Genomic DNA, 22,905 nt, shown 5'->3' on the forward strand with positions numbered 1-22,905 from the left:
TTCACCCCTCCAAAAAAGACAAAAAAAGAAGAAAAAAAGAAAATTGCAACTTCTCAAGTTATTGATAAATGACTGGAAAAAATACACCCCACGTGTGAGATATATAGCACTTTAATGCTATCAAAAACAAAAAATTCTCATGCCCCTGATCAGGGTCCAAATTAACACTCCTCTTCACATAGAAGCACCTCTGATCTCTGACAACCTACAACAAGACCATGTTCATCAGAAACTACATATGAAATTAAGCACATCATTAATTCAGACATTATTTCTGTGAAGTTTGTAATTATTTGGATGCAGGCATGGCTGAAATATTTCTCTATGTGAGAGATGTCTGCTAATTAAACAATGTTGACTGATTGAAGTGCTGATAACGTTTAGCCCATTTGACAAAGAGAACACAGTAAACATTTGAAAATCACTAGAAAAGCACATATTTACATGCTGACAATTCCCCTGGGACTCCTAGATGGCCACACCTTGCTAGCCTTACTGAATATGCATAGAATTAATAAATGACTGTGTGGTTCATTAAAGATATTCTATAATTCGGCCTTTTAATGAAGTAAAAATTTAATAAATTAAAAAACTTTCCCTCAATTCCATAGTAATGAAGAGTTATGCTAAATTTTCTTTGATTTCCTTTAAAAATAATTACCATAGTATAGTCTAAAATTATAGACCTTCAGGGGTGGCCAGGTGGTGCAGTGAGTAAAAGCACCAGCCCCGTAGTCAGAAGGACCCAACTTAGGTTCCAGCCTCAGACTCTTAACACCCATACAAAAAAACTAGCCGTGTAACCTTGGGCAAGTTACTTAACCCTGATTGCCCTCCAAAAGGCAAAATAAAATAAAATAAAATAAAATTATAGACCTTCTCATAAGGCCTTAAAAATCCTTATTTTTATATCTCTTTTATTTTCCCCTCAGTTTTTGGCTGAAGACTATACTCTAGTTGATGTTCTCTATTATGTCACTCGGGATGACTTGAAATGCCTGCGGCTGAGGTAACACACTGTTTTGATTGTTATTTAAGGCATACAGTGGGGGCAAGCTAGGTATTGCAGTGGATAGAGAGACAGGCCTGGAGTCAGGAAGACTCATCTTCTTGAGTTCAAATATGGCCTCAGATACTTACTAGCTGTGTGACCCTGGACAAGTCACTTAACCCTCTTTGCCTCAGTTTCTTCATCTGTCAAGTAAGATAGAGAAGGAAATGACAAACTACACTACATCTTCATGACCCCATTTGAGATTTTCTTAACAAAGGTACTAGAGTGATTTGCATTTCCTTCTCCACAGCAAATAAGTATCTGAAGTTGGTTTCAAACTCAAGAAGGTTCATCTTCCTGACTGCAGGCCTGGTCCTCCAACCACTCCACCATCTGGCTGCCCTATATGGAGAGGATGGTCCTTAATCATTTTTAAAGTTTATATCTGATTTAGTTGCTGATAAATAGTTCTTTATATTAGAGTGAGCGTGTAAAAAGCCACTTCCCAAGAGTGGCTGATTTGAAAAATGTCAAATTTCAAATTTTCAGTTGTTTTGTTTCCTGATACTATGGATGAGAGGGGTAAAGGAGGTAAGGAGTGGGATGAGGATAAATTTGGGGGTTGCCAGGGGCCAAAAAAAAAAGATACAGAGTATCATATTAGGAAGTTAAATCCAGGCCTTTTCTTATCATAGTAACTCAGTGTTAAGAAACCATATTATATAGAGAATTGAGGGCATTGTGGAAATGAAAGCCTATACACTTGTTTGTTTTATGTTTTTACCCAGGGGAGGAATGCTGTGTACACTGTGGAAAGCTATTACTGACTTTCGAGAAAAACAACCTTGACCGTGTGTGTGGCTCAATATTTCTCCGCTGTTTAGTGGAGATTCTGGAAATTCACCCAGCACAGGACTGATGTTTTGAGGAAGGGTGGGTGGCAGGCAGGCGGAGGGAGGCGGGGGTGGGATAGGGAGGGAAAATTGGAAGAGGTGAAGGAGAAGAAAGACCCTGCACTTTAATACAGTATTTGTTTACCAATGCTACAAACAACACTGCAGCTTCCTAACTGCTTAAATTTCTACAATTCACATGGACTCTCTTTAAAGAATCTTTCAGTCTGAACATTTTTTACACAGGGACGTATTTTTATCCTAGCAGCTATGATCCTTTAAAGAAGCAAATGTTAATTTCACACAAAAGAGATGTAACATTTCATATAATTGTGCATCACTGGAACAAAAGCAAAATGTGACCATGATTTTTTTTTTGTTAGGTTTACGTTTGTAACATATCCTAATACCCTATAGTAGTCATTCATAATTTCAATTATTGTGTAAAGCTTATTTTTTAAGTGTGCAGAAATCTGTGAGCAGTTGTTTTTACTTCCTAGTTTATGTTAATTATAATATTGTATAGTTTTTGTAACTTAAGTTTCTCGTCTATGGTACATTTGTTTTAGAGTTGTTTATGTACTACTGAACTGTACCAGTTGTATATGCCTGAATCATAGTAATGTTAGCTTGTTCTAAAGCTATCTATTGTGACACACATTCTTAAAAGTAAAAAGAATCTAAACATAGTTTTTGATAAATTCTGCCTGGAGTTTTTTTTTTTCATTTTGTGAAATCAGACTAACTGTTGGGTGAAATTCTTAGCCAATGTGCTCACCTATTACATTTAATGTAATGTAGGTTCTGTGTAAGAGATCACAGAATGACTGACCATCCAGCATCCCCCTCAGGAAAAGATACAGGCAAACTGTGGTTCAACAGAAAGATCAGTGGATCTGAAGTCAGATCAACAACAGCCATAATGGCTACCATGTATATTCAAGTCAATAAACATTTATTAGGGGCTTCCAATGGGTCAGGCCCTACAGTGCTAGGCACTGGAGACACCAAGAAGAAAAAGAAAGCAGTCCTTGACCTCTGGGAGCTTACAGTCTGATGGGGAAGACTACACAAGAAAGGAAGCTGGGAGGTGGGATGGGGAATGGGGTAAGGAGGGCATGGGAGCTGAGCTGCAGATAGAGAGTGGGATGAGCTGGACGTCCCACACCTGCCTCTATAAAGGAAAGCTTTGGGAGGAATTTAGAGCTCCAGCCTTCTAGTCAGAGGGGAGAGGAGGCTGAGGCAGGTAGGAAAGAGATGAGTATTCAAGGCTGAATTAGAAGTATGAGAATGAGGTGTGGTTGGTTGTTCAGTCCTGTCTGACTCTTTGCGACCCCATTTGGAGTTTTCTTGGAAGAAATACTGGAGTGGTTTGCCATTTCCCTCTCCAGCTCCTTTGACATATGAATAACCTAAGGAAAGCAGGGTTAAGTGACTTGCCCAGGGTCACACAGCTAGCCAGATTTGAACTCACTAAGATGAGGCCCAGTGCTCTCTCCATGGATCCACCTAGCTGCTTTAGCATACAGTATGGCCTACACACATATGCCAGACGTACTGTATACTACAGGTATCATGCAGTAGTGCATTAGCTACTTCCATTCATCCTGGGAGGCATATCTCATTCCTTGGAACCAAACAGAGCAGCAGATGAAGAGTGGAGTGACTTATAAAGGGCTTACTATGTGCCACGCATTGTGCTATAAGCACTGAGAAGATAAAGACAAAACCATAAGTATTAAATGTTGAGGGACTCAAAAGTCTAGACTACTTGGGCAAAGTCATAGCAGCAGGAGAAGGAACAAAATATACAGGGACAACCTAATGAGCCAGAAAAAGTCTGGACAAGTCAACAGTCACTGTGCAACAAAGGAGGCCCATATGAGATGCCATGGGGGAGGTGGGAGGTAGGGTACAAGCACTTACGATGTACCCACTCTATTCTAGACACTATGCCAAGAACTTTATTATCTCATTTAATCTTCACAACGACCTGCAAGGTAAGAGCTATTAATAATCTCTGAGGAAACGCAAACAGGTTAAGTGACCTGCCCAGGGTCACACAGCTAGTAAGTGTCTGAGGCTGAATTTGAACTCAGGTATGCCTGATTCCAGGCTAGCATTCTATCTACTGTGTCATGTAATATAGTTTCTGCCCCTGAAGAATATTGTCTTGGAAGCATGACAACGTGAAATAATCAGCAAACTGTATCGTAATCTCATATATTTTATGTATAGCATATATTTAATATCTTTCTACTCTCTTGGCATATTTACATATTCCATGTAATATATGTGTATGTGTGCTATGTATATCTTTAGGGGTCTGTAGAGAAGGGTAATATATATGTTAGGTATATGTGTAGAATTTACTATATGTTTGGCATACATGCAGTCAATCCTACCTGTAGCATAGGATAAAGGTCATCTTTAATAAATTGGAATATGTGAGATATAAGTGACTTATTATAATGTTTTTTAAAAAATATTTTAGTTGTATTTATCTTATAAGTAGCACTGTGGAAGCATGTATACTATGTATATAGTACATAAACACATAATACTTATGTAGTATATAAATTATCAGCATATACTAACCTCATAGAAAAACTATTCTAGCAAATACTATATGTAGCATAGACACATGTATTGACTACATATTTAATATGCCCACATGCATATTTAGCACTTATATACTAAATATAACAGTATATACATATATGTACCATTCAATGGACATGTGCTATTATATTTAGTATCTGTATATTTACTGTGTGTATTCTATGTAGTATAGTCTGCATATGGTAAGATATATACTGGTTGGTTGTCCTTGGTTCTTGAGGGAGACCAAAAGGACATCATTTTGATGTCAAATGACTATATATAGTATTATGCTATGGGGTATATACTAACCTCATATATAATCTTTACATATGCTTTACTATATATACTCATATATAACCTTTATATGTACTTTATACACCGTGCAAATATGTAATATACTATGTGTAGAATTCACAATATGGTATCTGTAGTATACAACGTATAGAATGTACCGTATGATATCTGTCGTATACACCATGTCTGGTATATGTTGGTAGGGTACACTAGGGTGCTAGGTGGCCTTGTGGCTAGAGTGCTGGCCGGAAGTCAGGAAGACTCATCTTTTTTTTTTCTTTTTGGAGGGGCAATTGGGGTTAAGTGACTTGCCCAAGGCCACACAACTAGTAAATGTTAAGTGTCTGAATCCGGATTTGAACTCAGGTCCTTCTGACTCCAGGGTAGGTGCTCTATTCACTGCACCACCTAGCCACCCCAAGACTCATCTTCTTGCATTCAAATCCAACCTCAGACACTTAACTAGCTGTGTAACCCTGTGCAAGTCACTTAACCCTGTTTGTCTTGGCTTCCTCGTCTATCAGAGGAGCTGGAAAAAGAAATGGCAAACCATTCCATTATCTTTGCTAAGAAAACCCCAAATGGAGCCACGGAGATTCAGACACAACTGAGCAGCAGCAACAACAAATACTATATACTTCACTCCCTCAAAAATCTCCAATGTAATATTTTTTCACAGTAATAGCATTTGTAAAGCACTTTAAGATTGGCAAATTGCTTTATAAATATTATGTCATTGGGTGGGTAGGTGGCGCAGTGAATAGAGTCAGCCCTGGAGTCAGGAGGACCTGAGTTCAAATCCAGCCTCAGATACTTGACACATACTAGCCGTGTGATCTTGGGCAAGTCACTTAACCCCCAATTGCCCTGCCCTCTCCCCTCCAAAAAGCAAAAATAAATAAATAAATAAAAATTAACTAAATAAACAGATAGATAAATAAACAAACAAATAAATAAATAAATGAAAGTCATAAAAACCCTGGAAGGTAGGTACTCTTGTCCCCATTATTGCAAATGAGGAAGCTGAGGCTGACTGAGGTTAAGTTACTTTGGGTCACATGAGGTCAAATTTGAACTCAAGTCTTCCCAATTCAAGGTCCACTACAATTCCTAACTCTGTCCACTGAATTCTGTAGCTGCCTTGAAATAATAACAATAACAGCTACCATTTATATAGTACTTACTATGTGCCAGACACTGTGTAAGCTCTTTGCAATTATTCTCTCATTTGATTCTTACTACAACCCTGGAAGGCAAGTGATATAATTATCATAATGGTACAAGATGGAAACACACTTCATTGCAAAGAGCCATAATAGCTACAAGAACCCAAAAGAGTTTTTAAGGAGTTGTGGTAATACTAAATTCTTAGCATACCAAACATTAAAAACAAACAAACAAAAAATCCTACTAAGAGTAGCAGAGGTGATTTGGTCACATTCTGGGCTTAGTTGCATTTCTTTCCCAAACAAGGAGGAAACTACCAGATTGGGGTTTAAAGCAGAAGCCAGGAACATGAGCTAAGGGTGGGTGGAAGGGAAGTACTTGGCAAATGAAAAGGTGGAGAATGTGACTGCATAACATTCAGAAAACAAGGACTAGACTGGTTTGGCTGGAGTAGTGGAGATAAGGTTGGAGTGGGAGGAGGTAGGTAGTTGCCAGATACAGGAGAGCTTTGAATATCAGACTAAAGAATTTGGACTCTACAATGCTATCATTACCTGGGATAATCTAGCAGTTGCATAGAAATACAGAAGGATGGGTAAAACATCCATATCCACCAAAGAAAAATAGCATGTAAAAGTATTTCAGTAAGAAGACTTAGACTTCTTTCTGACAAAAAAGTGCACTTTCTGGGAAATTCTGATATGGTATACCAGAAGTGGATCAGCATTCTTTCCAAGGTTCTACTTGAGATATTCATTATTTAGTTTCATATAATACAATATTCTTTGAATGCCCACAGAGGAAGGTGTTTAATCATTTATTTAATTCAATTGAAAGATAGAACCTCTTAGGTCTTAGCTCACATTCAAATGACTTTATTAGTAGAAAACCTGGTTTATAAAAAGGACACTTAGATTTTGGAAGCCTGCTAAAAGAGGTTAGTTTGTCTATAAAACTGTTCTAGAGATATAGAGAACTTATTGAGGACAAACCATGACGGACATCTCCTTTTTGATACTACTTTGAAAAGTTACTCACCTAATGTGTATGCCCAGGCCTTCCGTCACTCCAGATTATTAAAAAAAAAAGTTCCACAATAATTTCCATTTATGAGATAGCTTTGGACACATGAAACAATTATAAAATCTTTTTTTAACTGCTATACAAAATGTGTTTGTGCATATACATGTATATATCACATGCAATTTTTTAAGGTTTGCAAAGCACTTTCTCCACAACAGCCCTATCAGGAAAGTAGCATTATCCCCAGTTCACAGATGAAAAAACTGAGCCTTAGGGTACTTAAGTAATCACACATCTGGTAAATGTAAAAACAGAAACTGGGTCTTCTCACTCTCAAGTTCACCAATCTGCTATACTGTAAACACCTGTGTATGAAAAGTGAATAATAGCTTACATTTTATAGAGTGTGTGTGTGTTCACAAAGTACTTAACATTCATTATCTTTCAACCCTGTGAGATACAAGTAATTTTCTCATTTACCAGTTGGAGAAACTGAGGCCGAGTGGTCCAGTGGCAGAACTATAGCTCAAACCTAGATCTTATTCCAAGGTCTTTCCACCTACACCACACTAATTTCATATCAATCAATAAACTTTTAAGTGCTTACTATGTGCCAGGCACTGCTCTGAGCGTTGAATATTTACCACCCTCCCCTGCATCTTCACCATCTCCAGTCATCTGGAACTTTTAGTTGCTGCTGGACTTTGTTGACTCTGGAGGAGAGAATATAACTGATGACTTTGCACACTTTTATGAAGAACAACCACCACCACCACAGAGGAGCTTGAAGAATAAAAGGTTGTTGGGGATTTGGAGAAGATTGTCAAGTACAGAGTGAGCTCAATAGCTCTCTTTTTGTTTTTTTAAGTATTTGGAAGGCAAATTTAGGCTTGATTCAAGGGGGAAAAATTCCTTAAAATCTAAATTATTCAGAAGTAGAATGGGTTGCCTTTGGAAGGAAGGGGTCCACACTCACTGGGAATCTTTCAAAAGTTCAATGAATTTCCTTGGAAGGTAGTAAAAGTTTCCATTGATTAGAGGTCTTCAAGCAAAAGGAGTGCTGTAAAGGAAGGGATTACTTTTTGGGTAAGAGTTGGATGACCTCCAAAATCTTTTACACCTTTGACAAGAATAGGAATTGGATTTGTGATTTCATTCTTAGGGAACTGAGGAAATTCCTTCTACCAATGTCAGCATCTTCTCTGCAATTAATAATCTTAACTGCTTAGAGCACAGAAAGGACAAGCAGCTTGCCCAGAATCACACAACCAGTGTGGAATTGAAACAGTATCTTCCTCCTTGGCGGAAGGGGGGGGGGGGGATGTAGGAGGACAGCTGTATTCACCGCACCAGACTGCTAAATCAGACAAATCAGATTCAGTTCAATCTTGTCCAACTCTTCATGACCCCATTTAGGGTTTTCTTCACAAAGAAATGTCTTGTCATTTCCTTCTCCTGCTCATTTGACAGAAGAGGAAATTGAGGCAAACAGGGTTAAGTGACTTGCCCAGGGTCATACAGCTAGTATGTGTCTGAGGTCACATTTGAACTCAAAAAGATGAGATTTCCTGACTCCAGGTTCAGCACTGGTTCCACTGAGCCCCCTAGGTGCCCCAACTTAAAGATAGTTGATAAAAAATAGGGTTAATTCTACGAGCTCTAGAAACTTCTAAAAAAGGTATTCTTAACCTAGGATCAACACATAGATTTTAGGAGGTTTGTGAATTACATAACATGTATTTAAAAAAAATTTTAAGCTAATTTTCCATGTAATTGATTTTCTTTGTAATCTTATGTATTGCATTTTATTTCTTTAAAAACATTCTGAGGAGAGGTCCGTAGGCTTCACCAAGTTTCCAAAGAGGCCAGTAGTCTTTCACCAGACCCAAAAAAGGTTAAGAATTTGATCTAGAGGCCCCAGGTGTAAAAATCGTGAGAACTAACCTCCCCAGAAGTAAATCCAACACCATTCTCTGTCCGACCAGGACTTGAAAAGGATTTTAAAGGATTGGCAGTTGTCTTTCTGCTTTTTCTGGATTGTGCTCAGCCAACCTGAAGGAGTGGGTGTGTATTTCTGTGTAACTAAACAGAAATGAATCACTCCCCCTTTTGTTTCTCAGTGTTGTTTCCATTTACCATGTAGACTACATCACGAGGTTTTAAACATTTTGTTGGGTGCTTTTTGCATGCTAACGCACAAATCTGTTTCCAGCTTTCCTAGCCAGTTGTCTGGGGATATTGCTTTTCATTCTCATTTTATTAGACAAAGCCTAAGTTAGCACAAGACGGTTTAAGTTAAAAATATCTGGAGCAGACAATGTGGGGGGCAGGGGAAAATACCAATTTCTTTAATCTTTGTCGCAACAAATAATAGTGCCATGCTTCGTCGGCGAACAATGGGGATCATTAAGTCCCAAGACCCAGAGAGGAGATCGAGTCTTCAGAAGTAGCCCTGGAGAAGGCAGAGTGACATATCAGATCTCAGGGTTGTGTGGCATTTCGCCAAGGCTTTCCACGTAGGAACCGGTCCAGTGAACTCCAGCCCGTCTGGACCCAGGTGAACACTGACACTACCCTGTAGGACAGTAGATAGAGTCGAAACAGTCGGGCGATTACTCCTAACCGGTACTGGATTATCCGTGACCTGGGGACGTAACGTGGACAATCGCACCGCCTGCTCCCTGACTGGGAAAACTGTGGGGCTACATCTAAGCCCTTTAGGTCTAAAAGTGCCGGATTCCAACGGATCTTACTCGCTCTGAGCGCCTGCAATCTCTCACCTGTCCGCGAGAGGGCGGCGCCGCTGCTCCCCTTGCGCTAGGCTGCTGGGCTCTCGCCTACGTTTCTCCACACTCCTCCCTTTCTAGGCGCTCACCTGTCTGCGCCCTGGAGGCGGGGGACTGGCTAGAGGGAAACAGGGGAAGAGGGCGGAGCGGCTCTCCCTGGACGCGTCACTGGAGCACCATGGCGGAGCTGGGAGCTGGCGGAGGGAATAACATCCACCGGGGGAGCGACGGCGCTTCCTGGAGCGAAACAGGTGAGAAAGGTGACGGCCCAGGAGCGCCCCCAGCCCCTGCTGGGGCGGGATCGGGGTCGGGGAGGTGGGCAGGTGACCAGTGCGGGGAGTTCTATTTAGAACGTTGCAAAGGCCAACCTTCTTCCCCTCCCCCTTCTTTGGAATGTTCCCGGGAATGGGCTTCGGGGCGAGGGGAGCTCTTCTTGGTTCCCCTCTCGCTTAGCTTGGGGAGGGGGAGGCAACGAGGGGAGAGTGGGGTGGTCGCCGCCTCTCACTCTTAGATGCCGTCGTCATGCCTTCCCTCGGTTGAGGTCATCCCCTCCCGTGGCCAATCGATCCTTGCCTAGTAGCCTTCTCTTTTCCAGCTAACAGGTGGAAGCCACAGACAGCGAGCGGAGGAAATGGAGAAGGAAGGGGTGAATGCTCTCCTCCTACCCCAGGGTGTTGGGTTTAATTCAATTAAAGCAGGAAACCGTATCCCTAAAAGAAACCCCGTACAGGTGTGAATAAGAATCTTATGAACTGAAGGATTAAACAGCTTCTGGGACTGCGGCGCGTCCCCAGAAGCAGGTTAGGTACAGTCGAGTTTTGTTTCTTGGGTATTTTTTTTTCTTTTTACCCAGAAACACTCTGGATCCCAGTATTTCAACCCTACGTAGTCCAAGGAGATCGGTTTAGGCTTACTTAACTTGGACCTTCTCTTTCCTCATCAGGATGCTTCCTGAATTTAAGAGGGAAGGGGAGCAGGGACTAATAGAATGATGATGCAGCCGGTTAAAATTGATCTTCAGTTTGAGTGAAACCACTAGTTTCCAGACGTGTGTATAGAAATTTAGGAATTTGTTGTCCCGCCCAGTGTAATGTTTTGCAGCATGAAAAATCCCATTTATTGTTGATTGATCCACTTTGGATGCTGCCAGTGGAAACTGACTTCCAAATCAGTAAAAAATAATTGAGGTTGAAACTCATTTGTGGTCTTGAACTTGTCCTAGGTGAAGCTGGATTGTCTCTTGAAATGTGGTTTGGCTTGTCTTTAATATGTAAATCCAGATAGCAAATCATTATTTTGTTTTGGGGTGGGGAAAGGGGATGGCTAATGTAGGGATCCCGATGAACTGGGTGCTGCACCTAAGTTCCCACCCTGAGGGCAGGCTAGGTACAGCCTACTCATTTATTTAAGGTAAATAAAGTGTTATTTTTACCCTTGAGAACATAATTTTTCAAGGGAGGGAGGGAACCCTATTTCATTAGGCTGATACATATTTATTTATGGCCGGAAATGTTGAGCACTTTTTACCATCTCCCTGAGAACATCTTGTTCAAAAATACATACAGAGGAATAAACTGGTAGCTATTTCAGTGCCAGATACTTTAAGATAATTGGTGATCTAGTGATGAGTAATGAATATTTGCACCAACCCAGAAGGATGCCAATGAAATATTTTGCTTTATAAAGGATAAAATGCTGTTGTTTTAAGTCTCCTTCAATAAAAACGATTGTCTATTTCTGTCTAAAAAGATATCATACATATACATATGCATATGTCTTTCCAGTGTATTTTATTTTCTAAAATTAATTGAAAGCATTAACATCATATTTCCCTAAATTTTTCTAGTGTTACATTTATTTGCTTTTCTAGTTCTGAGTACCTTTTATAAGTATGTTAGAGATATTTGCAGATTAGATATAATTTGGATTTTTTTGGTCCAAAACTGTGGTTCCATTGATGTGGATAATTACCATCACAGCTCCCATCATGCAGCCAAGTCTTTTAAATTGCCTGACACACTGAGAAATTAAGTGACTTGTCCATGATCTCAAAATCAGAATGTGTTGGATAAGATTTGAACCATAGTCTATAGCACAGTATCCATTATGTCAGGCTGCCTCTCTTGGTATAATTATTGGCAATATAAATGTCACTACAGGACTAGTATTTTCAAAGAAAGCAGGTTGTTTTTTTTTAACCTGACAGCATTGTCTTAATGCACATAAAAAGTCACTGAATTTATAACAGCTCAAAGAGTTTGATCTTTTAACTTAAGTTTGGGAGGTGCAGAAGTTCACCAAGCCCTGCTTTAAGTCATGTGATAGACATGTGAGCTCAATTCTAGTGATTAATCATCCTGGACATAATATTTCATGTTTTACACACCCAGCAGCTGCAAGTCTTCCCTCTTTTGAAGGTTCTCTCTTTTTATTCTCTAATATTTTATTACTATTGAAAGGTTCCAAATGCAGCCCTCCTGGCAAGATCTGGTTGAGAGATATATTTGATTGCTTTCTTAATTATGCTTATCGAGAGCATAATCTGTCACTAAACTTCCCTGTATATAATCTACAAGGATCCTGGTCTAATTTTAAAGCAGTTTATTGAATACAAAGTTGAATTACTGCTTTGAAAATAAACCCTGTTTATTGAAAATACAACATAAAATAAACACAATAATAAATTATACTGGTCTTGAATAAATGAGTGGAAGAAGCTGCAGGAAGTATGATTTCAATAATTTGGAATAAAATGATAAGAAATGTAATATCTGTAAAATAATTATGTTATCTGTCGCTACTCATCAGTGAGAGAAGAGATAATGCAGTGTTTTTGGTAAAAGGCACTTTATAAAGCCTAGTCTTACAAAAATCGAAGTGATACTATCTTTGTTATTGGGCTTTTTTTTTTCTTCTGTTAATTCCATTGATACCAGCAGAGGCAGCATGGTGCAATCCGAATAATACCATCCTTGTTTTCAGGAAACCTGAATGCCTGTCTCAGTTCCTCTTCCACTTAGCATTATAGTGGACTAGGCACTTAATCTGTCTTCGCCTCCATTTCTTCAGATAATGGTGAGCAATGCTTGGAGTACTTACTCACAAAATTGTGCGGACTAAAGGAACCTTTTGCAAACAAAGAACTAAATAGATGTTTTATTTTAGTCCAGGATGAACAATTTTGTTTCAAGGTATCCAATTTTTTAAAAAAGGGCATGTGTTAAAGGACAGGGAAATCTATTAGAATAAAAATAACAGCAGCAACAATTATTATTATTAATAGTGAAATAGAATACAAATTTTAGTTGTTAGTATTATTTGCATTGAGGGAAGAGACTAGCCCATTTATCATTTAGATATTTTTATAGGTTAAAATGAAGGCTATTAAGAATTCAGAAAACATACTAGAATTGACTAGTTACTGAAAACACTGTCTAGATTCCACCACTAGAGGATCCCATGTACTTTTCCTGTTTCTTGTCTCTGGAGCTAAGAGTATCTAGAGATTATTTACAGAAATGACTCAGCTGAAGTTGCATGTGCCAAATCCACCCAGTCGATAGAAAGACAGTATTAAAGATATAATTTGAAGATCTAATTACCCTTGTAGGAAAACGATGAAAATTTACTTCTTGATAAATTTTTATAGCTGTATTTCATCACATGTGAAAATAATAAGTCAGTTTTATCTATGAATGCAGCTAATATTCTTTTGAAAATATTTTATCTAGAGAGTTGTGAATTATGGAAAACTCATTGGCTATGAAGTCAAAGGATGGCATACAAACCACTCCCCTACTTCCTTATCAGCAGCCTTGCCTTCAGTGGAGTACCCTTCCTTTTCCCCCCTTTCTAATTCCTCCATTATAATGTAAATTCCTTGTGGGTTAAAGAGAGTCTTGTTTGATTGCTTTTGCATTCCAGGCATCCCAGCACAGCACCTGGCACATAGTAATTGCTTAGTCAATGTCCTACTCATATATAAGGGGCAACTAGGTGGTACAGTGGATAGAGCACTAGATCCAGAGTTAGGGAAGTTCCTATTCCTCTGGACTCACACACTTACTGGCTGTGTGACCCTGGACAAGTCACTTAACTCTATTTGCCTCAGTTTTCCTTATCTATCAAATGATCTGGAAAGGCAGTAGTAAATCTCTCCAGCATCTTTTCTTTCTTTTTTTTTTTTTTTGCTTTTTTTTTTTTTGGAGGGAAGGCAGGGCAATTGGGATTAATTGACTTGCCCAAGGTCACATGGCTAGTGTGTGTGTGTGTGTGTGTGTGTGTGTGTGTGTGTGTGTGTGTTAAGTGTCTGAGGCCAGATTTGAACTCAGGTTCTCCTGACTCCAGGGCCAATGCTCTATTCACTGTGCCACCTAGGCACCCCTACAGCATCTTTTCAAGAAAACCCCAAATGGGTCATGAAGAGTCAGACATGACTGAAAAATGACAACACTCATATTCATAACAGATTTGTTGTAAGAGTAAGTGCTTATTAGTATAACAGGGGTCATGTGTGTTTCCTTATATCTTAACTATCATGTGGTCATTGATCCTAAATTAATTTTTTAAATTAAAATTTGCCTTTTTGGCAAAAAGAGAGCATGATTTTTAGTAGTTAGTAGTTTTCAAGCTCTAGAATTGGAAGGAACCTCAGAAGCCATCTAGTCAGAGAATCAAAGGTATAGAACCAGAAAGAACCTCAAAGGCCATTTTAGCCTAATCCTCTAATTTATTATTTATTCATTAATTTTTTAGACAGACAAGTGAACTGAAAGCCAGACATGTCCCTATCACTGAGACAGTGAATGTTTGAGGTGGGATTTGAATTCAGGTCCTCTGCCTCAGGGATCATTGCTCTATCTCTTGAACCACATTGCCCCCACAATCATATATTATTTTATTTTTATGTTACTATATTGTATTCCATATATAATTAATATATTATATTCCATTAAACCACCCTTTATAAACACGTACTATATGTAAAGTGCACTGTCCTAGGTACCAGAATATAAAGGGAAAAAAAAAATGAAACTTCCTATCATTGAGTGAGGGATACAACATATGCATAAAGAAATACAAAATGCGTATGAAGTAAATGAATTTAATTTACAAATGGGTGGGGAAGTAATACCCAAGCTGAGCCTTGAAGGAAACCAAGGCTTCCAAGAGCTGGAAGTATGGAGGGATAGCATTGTATAAGTGAATCTTTTCATAAAACAACAAGGAGTTGGGTGGTTGCTTAACACACACAGTATATAATGAGTGTCTGCTAGTGTCTGTATGCCATGAGGAATGAAAGATTATAAAAGAAACAAGATATGACATGAGGTGAGTTGTTCTGTTCCTTTCAAACAAAATCATTTATTAAATTTAATATCATCACTTGTGATCTCAGTAATGAAAGTGCGCATCACCATGCACTAAGTAATCTTCAAACAGAAATTCCATCTCACTTGAAAAACATGAGGCAGGCAAACAGGTAGTTATATTTCTCATGCTGTGACATGCTCTGAGCAATCAAGATGTGGGGGTTTTCACAGTGTTAGAACCCAGGAGAAGAAAGCCTGCAGGATGAATGACAGACAGCTTCAAGTGAATGATAACTAGGAACTTGATCTGGCTATTGTTCTTTTTTCCAAATTAAAAAGAAAAGTGGAAAAAAAAAGTTAAAAGGAACTAAAAGTTGAATCCAGGTTGTCATTTTGGTTTCCCTGCTCAACGTATGTTGTCATTAAGTTGTCTGGCTAGCTCTTGTCCAATCCAGTGGTTGACTGGACGTCATGGCAAGTGGGAGGATGTATCATTAGAAGAATGCCTAAGAGCTTGCATTTATGTACATGTGTGAAATATTAAAATATATTTCCTAATCCTCCTTCCTACTTGCAGAGGAGAGGAACTGGACTTGTGATTTCATTGGTATAAGGCACTCCCAGATGAGGTAAATTCCTTTACCCATACAGGTGGGCTGCTTCTCTGCAACTTAAGGTCTTAGTTGCCTAGGACAGTGAGAAATTAAGTGACTTACCCAGGGTCACACAGCTGGCATGCATCAGAGATAGCGTAACACCTTGGAAATGAATCTAATAGCATTTGTAATTAAAGAATAATTTAAATAATAACCTATGTAAAGATAATCAGAATTCAGAAAACATTGTTTATATTTATGCTCTCCTAATTTGTATTAGAGATATTCATGACCTTGTTTTCTTAACCAAACTCTTGTAAAAGAGTCAGCATGTTGTAGTGTAGAGAGAGTCAGCCTTGGGGAGTGAAGCTGGTTTCAAGTCCTGCCTTTGACACATACTTTGTATGACCTGAACAAGGCATTCAATCTCTCTGTACCCCCACAACTCTGGAAGCCTATAAAGTGAAGAACAGTTGCTGATTTGTATTTGTCAAAGGAATTTCATTTTGGGAGGGTTTTTTTTCGGGGGAGGGGTTCCCTACATCAGTAAAATCATAGTTCCAAACAAAAAATCATAAGCTTCCTGAGGATAGGGACTGTCTAATTTATCTTCCTTAATCCTGCCTTTGACACACATTAACTTGAGAGCCAGTCAAGTACCCTCTCTGTATTGGTTTCCTTAATTTCTGTAAAATGAGAATGTTGGACTAGATGACGTCCGAGGTGCCTCCCCAGCTTTAAATCTAATATTTTGTTTTCCCCCAATTGCATGTAAAAAAAAAAACCCAATTTTTATCATTCTTTTAAAAAAATTTTGAGTTCTAAATTCTCTCCTCTCCTTTTTCTGCCCCTTCATTGAGAAGGCAAGCAACTAGCTTCAAATCTGTGAACCTGTAATCCTAATGATCCAGAACTTGTATTTCTAAGGGTGACTACTTTAGTAATGATTATTTTTTAAAGTATTAGTAAAAAATTTAAATGAGTGGGAGGTGTAAATAAAGTGCCTTTTGAGACTGAGAAAGGAAAGATTACTACTGAAATCAAAGCATTAAAAATGAAACCTCCAGACTTTTTTCTAATCCTTTATATTTTTCTCATCCAAGAAATCTACTATGGGTCTTGCAAGTATCTGTGTGAGGAGTTATGCAGGCGGTCTTCAAATCCATATTTTGGCCTGGATTTTCCTCAGTCAGTGGTTACTAATACTCTCTAATACAGCTGTTATCATATGAAAGTCTTAAATTGTTTTGACATGAAGTAGACTTTATATTAAAAAAAAACATTGGGAAGTAGTATGGCTCTGGGCATGGGAAGATAATGACCTGGCAGTAGAATGGTGAAGAAGGAACAGATTGAGGAAAAATGAGTTGAGAGAACTTTGTAAATGATTGGCCACAGGGGACCAAGCAGTGGAAGAAGTTGAGGACAGTTCTTGTCTTGAACTCAGGTCAGTGGAATGATAATGATTGTTAACTTAAGTAGAAAATACAAAAACTGATTTGAGAGTGAGTGATAAGTTTTAGTTTTGCTGAGGTGTTGGAAATTTGAGACAAGTTCAGGAGAGAAAACAGAGTGGGAAATAAAGAAGTAGATGAGGTATCTCATAAGGAAGAGATTATATAGATAGAAGAGAAGATATTGGATATCACCAAATGCACAGGATGGAAGGAAGAGGAGCCTGTGGATGAGAAGGAAAAGGAACAATCAGAGAGACAGGAAGAGAGCCAATATAATACCTTGTAGAAGAAGCCGGAAAAAAAAAAGACCCAAAATATTTCAAGAAAGCTAAAAGTTTCAAGGGCTGAAATAAGATTAGAGAAAACAAGCACTAAGAAAAGGTCATAAAATTTATGGTTGGGAGGTCATTGGTGTCATTTATTTATTTGGGGCAATCTGGGTTAAGTGACTTGCCCAGGATCATACATCTAGTAAGTGTCTGAGGCTAAATTTGAACTCAGGTCCTCCTAAATCTAGGGCAGATACTCTATCCAAGGCTTAGTTTTAAAAGGTTGAATGTGGAGTTCAGGCAGGAGAGGAAGATAAGGAATTCCATATTTTTGGAAAGATATGTGCCCCAAAATTCAGAATTTTGATCTCCTGCTCATTGAACTACAGAAGCTCCCTATTACCTCTAGGATCAAATATAAATTCCTCTGACCTTTGAAACCTTCACAGCCTTGCTCCAGCCTTATGCTATATTACTCCTGTTTGCCTCAGTTTTCTCTCTGTAAAATGGGATAATAATATCTCAGATGTGTTGTGATGATCAAATGAAATCACATTTGTAAAAGTACTTAGCGCCTACCACAATTTGTTGTTGTTGCTGATTTAGTTGTGTCCTATTCTTTGTGACCCCATTTGGAGTTTTCTTGGCAAAGATACTGCAGTGGTTTGCCATTTCCTTCTCCAGTTCATTTTACAGATGAGGAAACCAAGGCAAACAGGGTTAAGTGAGTTGCCCAGGGCCACACAGCTAGTAAGTGTTCTTCCTGAGTTCGAATCTGGAATTCTATCCACTATACCATCTAGCTGCCCTCTTAACATATAGCAGTTCCTGTGTTAATACTCCTTTTCCTTCACTGCTCCCCTTCACTTAGTCTACATAAAGTACAGGAAAACCATCCTTCTTGCTGTTCCTCACACATGGAATAATACCTCCTGTCTCTTCCAGTGTACAGGCTGAATCCAGTGCCCATAATGCCCTCCCTCCATCCCTTCTCACTCTGCATCTTAGAATGGCCATTTTCTTTCAAAGCTCAGCTCAAATGCCACTTTCCAAACAAGGCCTTTTCTGATTACTTCTTCCCTGACCCCCCATCGCTAATGCCAGCTCCCTACCTCGCAAATTATCTTGAATTTATTCCATACATGCTTACATATGTACTAAGTGTCTCCCCTAATAGAATATAGGCTTCTCGAAGGCAGAGATAATTTTATTTTTGTTTCTGTATCCCCAGTAACCAGGAGGCTCACAATAAATAAATGAATGCTTGTTGGTTGATTGAAAGGAGGTAAAAAGCTTTTAGATAGATTGCTACTTAACATCTAGATTTTAAAGCCCTAGGGTTTCTGGGTTTAAGCATTCCTCTGACCCAGGCAGCCCCTGTAGGTCAGTGTTATCTCACTGACCTATTTTCAATTCTTCCCTGGCTGTTCACTGTTTGTGCTATCTCAGGCTATAACCTTGGGAAACAAGACACAGTAGATCTCTGCCTGCCAATGGTGTTTTTATATTTGCATAATTAGAGCCTTCTAGAGAAGTCATTGCTGAATGAAAGTCTGGTAGAGAATACAGATAGTATACTACCAAATGCAGTTAAGATAGGCCTTATGATACCTTAAGATCCTGGAATTGGTCATGTAGACAGACTTTCATTTCTAAGGGTTGCAATATACAAATAGAAATCAGGTTCTGATTTCCTGGACAAGAAAAGGCTTAAAGGTGCCACATGTACCTCTGGCCCTGAAAGATTTAGTGACAGTGGTTCTCTCCCTTTTATTGTCGTCATTCTCCTGTTTTATTCTGTACTATGATCACAAACATTTTGCCTCCACTTCTAATATGCCTGTATTTTCAATATCTAAAACACTAGCCAATTTTCCCTGATACTTCTGACAATCCAGAAACTCTGTCTAAGTGCAATTTAAATATGTCTTTACTTGCATGCTTTTCTGCTCTGGAGCCCACCATGAAAATGAAGCCGCCTTTTTTTTTTTTTATTGCATTTCATGCTCATGGAGGACCATGTTATCTCTTCATATAAGTTCATGTATATTAAAGCATTATATAATTGTAAAGAGCTTTATTTTCTTCTAGTTCCTTCTGTCTCAGTTTTCAGACTTTGGATCATTATTTACATAATAGCACATGGAACATATGATTAAAGATGGTGGTACTTGATCATATGACTTGTTTCCAGGCCCAGAGTCTTAAGTCCTTGCTTATAGCAATTAAAAGCCTAAGTACTTAGTATCATTTCAGTACTTACATGGATGACTTACTTGATGGAATCCATGTGGGTACCTCCCTCCACCAATGCAAATTGAAATCCCTTTAGGCTTAATGAATATTTGTGGCAGAAAAAAAATACCTTTTGACTAACTTGGTAATGTGTCTCACTGAACTTAGGTAAACTTGAATGATAGAACTAAAACCTGTAACCACACTCATTGTTGCGGCCTTTCAATATGGATAGAGAACTAGCCAGAGCTTGAACTTAATTGGCAAAGCTTTCAAAAACTTTTAATGTTTAACAAAATAAACAAAAATACAATACAATATAGATAATATTATTTTGTGGTTTTCTAAGTCAATATGTACCCTAAGGAGTGTGTTTCTATTTGAATTTGATATCTGTTTTAAACAATTCTCAAATGATTCCACTATATTGATAACCCTCCTCTGGAGACTCTCCAATGTACCAGTGTTTTCTTAAAATATGACTCCCATTATTATGATATATGTTTAAGAACAAAAGGATAATTCAGTATCTCAGGCCTCATGTGGAATCCATGAAGGAAGCCAGATGTATTGATGTAAATTTAAATTTGGAGTCTCCAAGTAAAAATTCTCAATTTGTAAGATCACTCCCACTACAAGGTCTGCTCAGGTAATATTTGTGCCTATGCCTGATCCTATTGATGAAACTTATTCCTATGGCTCAGAACTTGGCTTTTTATTAGGACTCCAACCCATCCTACTGGTTCTCAGAAGCTCCTGACCTCATCATTTGGTATGCTAGAGATTGTCTTGGACCTTTTTGTAACATTCCTGGGTACCAGGTGTTTGTTGACATCTACTGGGGTTACCTCTTAATTAACTGGGTGACATCCTTGCCTGGCAATTCTGCTTATTCATCTCAGGATGGGTCATCCATCTGGCATTGGGCTATTACTGGGTTACAATGACTATGCCAAATCAAACATAAAATTAGGCACATCCCCTACTTAGTGGTTTTTCAATGATGATGTCTACTTGGGCAGAGTTCCCTACATACTAGTCTTCATGAGATGTTTTAGATTGTCCCATTAATCTTACTATGCCTGAGGTCCATATCATTTCTGGTATTCTTCACTATATTTCTGTTCCAAGTGGAGTGTAATCCTAGCTGGGCAAGTAACTTAGCCCCTGTTTGCCTCAGTTTCCTCATCTGTAAAATGGGGTTAACCCTGCCTCTCAGGGGTTTTGTGAGGATCAAATGAGATAATAGTTGTAAAAGAGCCTGGCACTTACTAAGTACTATACAAATGCTGGCTGTTGTCATTATCATTATTATTATTGAAAATCTTACCCAAACTAATTATTCTTTTGGAGAGTGATCTTTTTCAAAATTCTGGTGAGTTTATTCAAATTGTTTTATATTTTCCCATAAGAATGTTTTAAGGGAAAATATAGACATACTTAGAGATAGTGGTAGATAAATATTACCTACCTATTCCCTGTTATCATTACCCTTTCTAACTACGGTATTCATCCTGGAGACTCTTGTCTCTGGATGCCCCATGGGCCCTACCTCAAATTAAATTGAAGGTGACTTCAGCTTCCTCATCTGAAAACTGGTGATAATAACACTCATACTCCGATTTCACAGAATTATCACAATGATCAAATGAGATATCATGTATAAAATACTTTATAAGTCATCAATTGCCATATAAATGTAGCTACATTTCATTCTTATCTCATTCTTCTCCTGTTTTTCAGGGGAGTTCACATAGAAACAGTCCTGGTACAAATTACTATCCTGCTATTATTCTTTTGTATTTAATGTTTATTGAACTATTGCACTGTTTGCTAAGATCATTATTAATATTTTCAACTGGGCAGAGCTTGTGCTACATTGTAATCTAGAAATTAGTGGCCTCAGACTTTTTGCTCAGATCCCTACAGTCTACCTTCAGATTAGAAAGAGTAAAAATGGGACTAACAAGCCTTAAATCACGATTTATAGGCTACCTGTGGACCACACCCACAGAAGTTTCCAAAGATACTCCTCAAAGTTTATCTTCATTTATTCTTCCTGTTTTTATATACAGAGCTCCTGATTAGTACATGCAAAAAACCCCATCATGTCATTTATAGCTTTTATACAAATACCTATTACAGACCATGTATTGGGAAATGGCTAAACCAATTGTGGTACATTTGAAGAATCTAGAGAACCGTAGAAAGATTTATATTAACAGATGCAGAGAGAAGTTAATTCAGGAAAACAATATATACAATAACTACCACAGTATACATTGGAAGAAAAGAAAGATTAAACTGAACATTAGGTAATTATAATGACTGAGTTTGGCCCTGCAGAAGAGATGAGAAAATGCTCCTCCCTCTCTTCTTCAAAGAGATGGGAGACAATAGAGTGGGTGTGGAACATTATAATACCATTTTGATGTGTTGGCTTTTTTTTTTTTTTGATGAATTTCCTTTTTTACTTCTTTGTTTTTAATTCTTTGTTACAAGGCCTTTGTATACTCATCATGTGCTTTGGGTAGGGCCACTGGAAAAGATATGAATAAAGGAATTAAAGGTGATTTAGAAAAAGCACATCAATCAGATTTTTTTTTTAAATCTGTTGTAGATGAGAAAATTGAGAGATTTTGTAAGAAACTCAAATTCTTCAAATTAAATCAAAATATACTTTCATCCTTGGTGACTTCAGTGAGCATAGGGGTAAATAAAAGAAGATGAAAGATGTTGGAAAATATGATTCAAAAGAAGCAAAAGAGACCGAAGTCTTGTAGCCTAGCCAGAAGACTTATACCTATTTAACATGAATATACATTTTCTTCGAGAACTGGGTGGTTCTGGAGTGGCCAACACCAAGTAACATCACAAAAAAAGTGAAACTCTCTTAACAGGCAAGAAATGACTAGTCCTGCTGTTGGGGTGACTTCTGAATCAGTTCTTTGTGTATTGTCAGACCATCAACTTGTTAGAGCAAAGAAATTAACACAAAATTACAGAAAAGGTTAAAGATGAAAAGAGGATTTGGCATACAATGGAGGAGCTCTACCCTGACCTAGTCAAACTGCTTATGCTGAAAAATGAAAACTGGAGGGCCAGTGATGCAGTGAGTGGGAGGGGTGATAGACAATCAGCCTATGTGCTGTACTTTACAACCTGGTGTAGGGGGAAAGCAAAGGATTTGGATCTCAGTTCAAACCTCAGCTTTGTCATACTCAGCTGCTTACTCTGACTCACCCCACATATCCAGTCCATCAGTTGCCAAATCT

The 22,905-nt window shown here is 38.4% G+C and overlaps 2 protein-coding genes across 3 annotated transcripts in view; both read left to right on the forward strand.

The window, feature by feature from the left end:
- The window catches only part of MAP3K5 (mitogen-activated protein kinase kinase kinase 5), a 292,350-nt gene extending 289,762 nt beyond the window's left edge, over nt 1–2,588 (forward strand). Inside the window, exons 29-30 of the mRNA XM_069077285.1 lie at nt 933–1,009; nt 1,783–2,588. Coding sequence (XP_068933386.1) covers nt 933–1,009; nt 1,783–1,843 — 138 coding nt within the window. The 3' untranslated portion in view covers nt 1,844–2,588. The remainder of the gene's footprint in view (nt 1–932; nt 1,010–1,782) is intronic.
- Nucleotides 2,589–9,714: 7,126 nt separating this feature from the next.
- The window catches only part of MAP7 (microtubule associated protein 7), a 239,671-nt gene continuing 226,480 nt past the window's right edge, over nt 9,715–22,905 (forward strand). Inside the window, exon 1 of one of the 2 annotated variants that reach the window (XM_069077289.1) lies at nt 9,715–10,012. In XM_069077289.1, coding sequence (XP_068933390.1) covers nt 9,940–10,012 — 73 coding nt within the window. In that variant the 5' untranslated portion in view covers nt 9,715–9,939. The remainder of the gene's footprint in view (nt 10,013–22,905) is intronic. The other variant, XM_069077288.1, reaches the window with a different exon arrangement.

The sequence above is a fragment of the Petaurus breviceps genome, unplaced genomic scaffold (assembly GCF_028583685.1).
Source record: "Petaurus breviceps papuanus isolate PSGF00001 unplaced genomic scaffold, PetGlider_PUasm1.0 90977, whole genome shotgun sequence".
In the NCBI taxonomy this organism is placed as follows: Eukaryota; Metazoa; Chordata; class Mammalia; order Diprotodontia; family Petauridae; genus Petaurus; species Petaurus breviceps.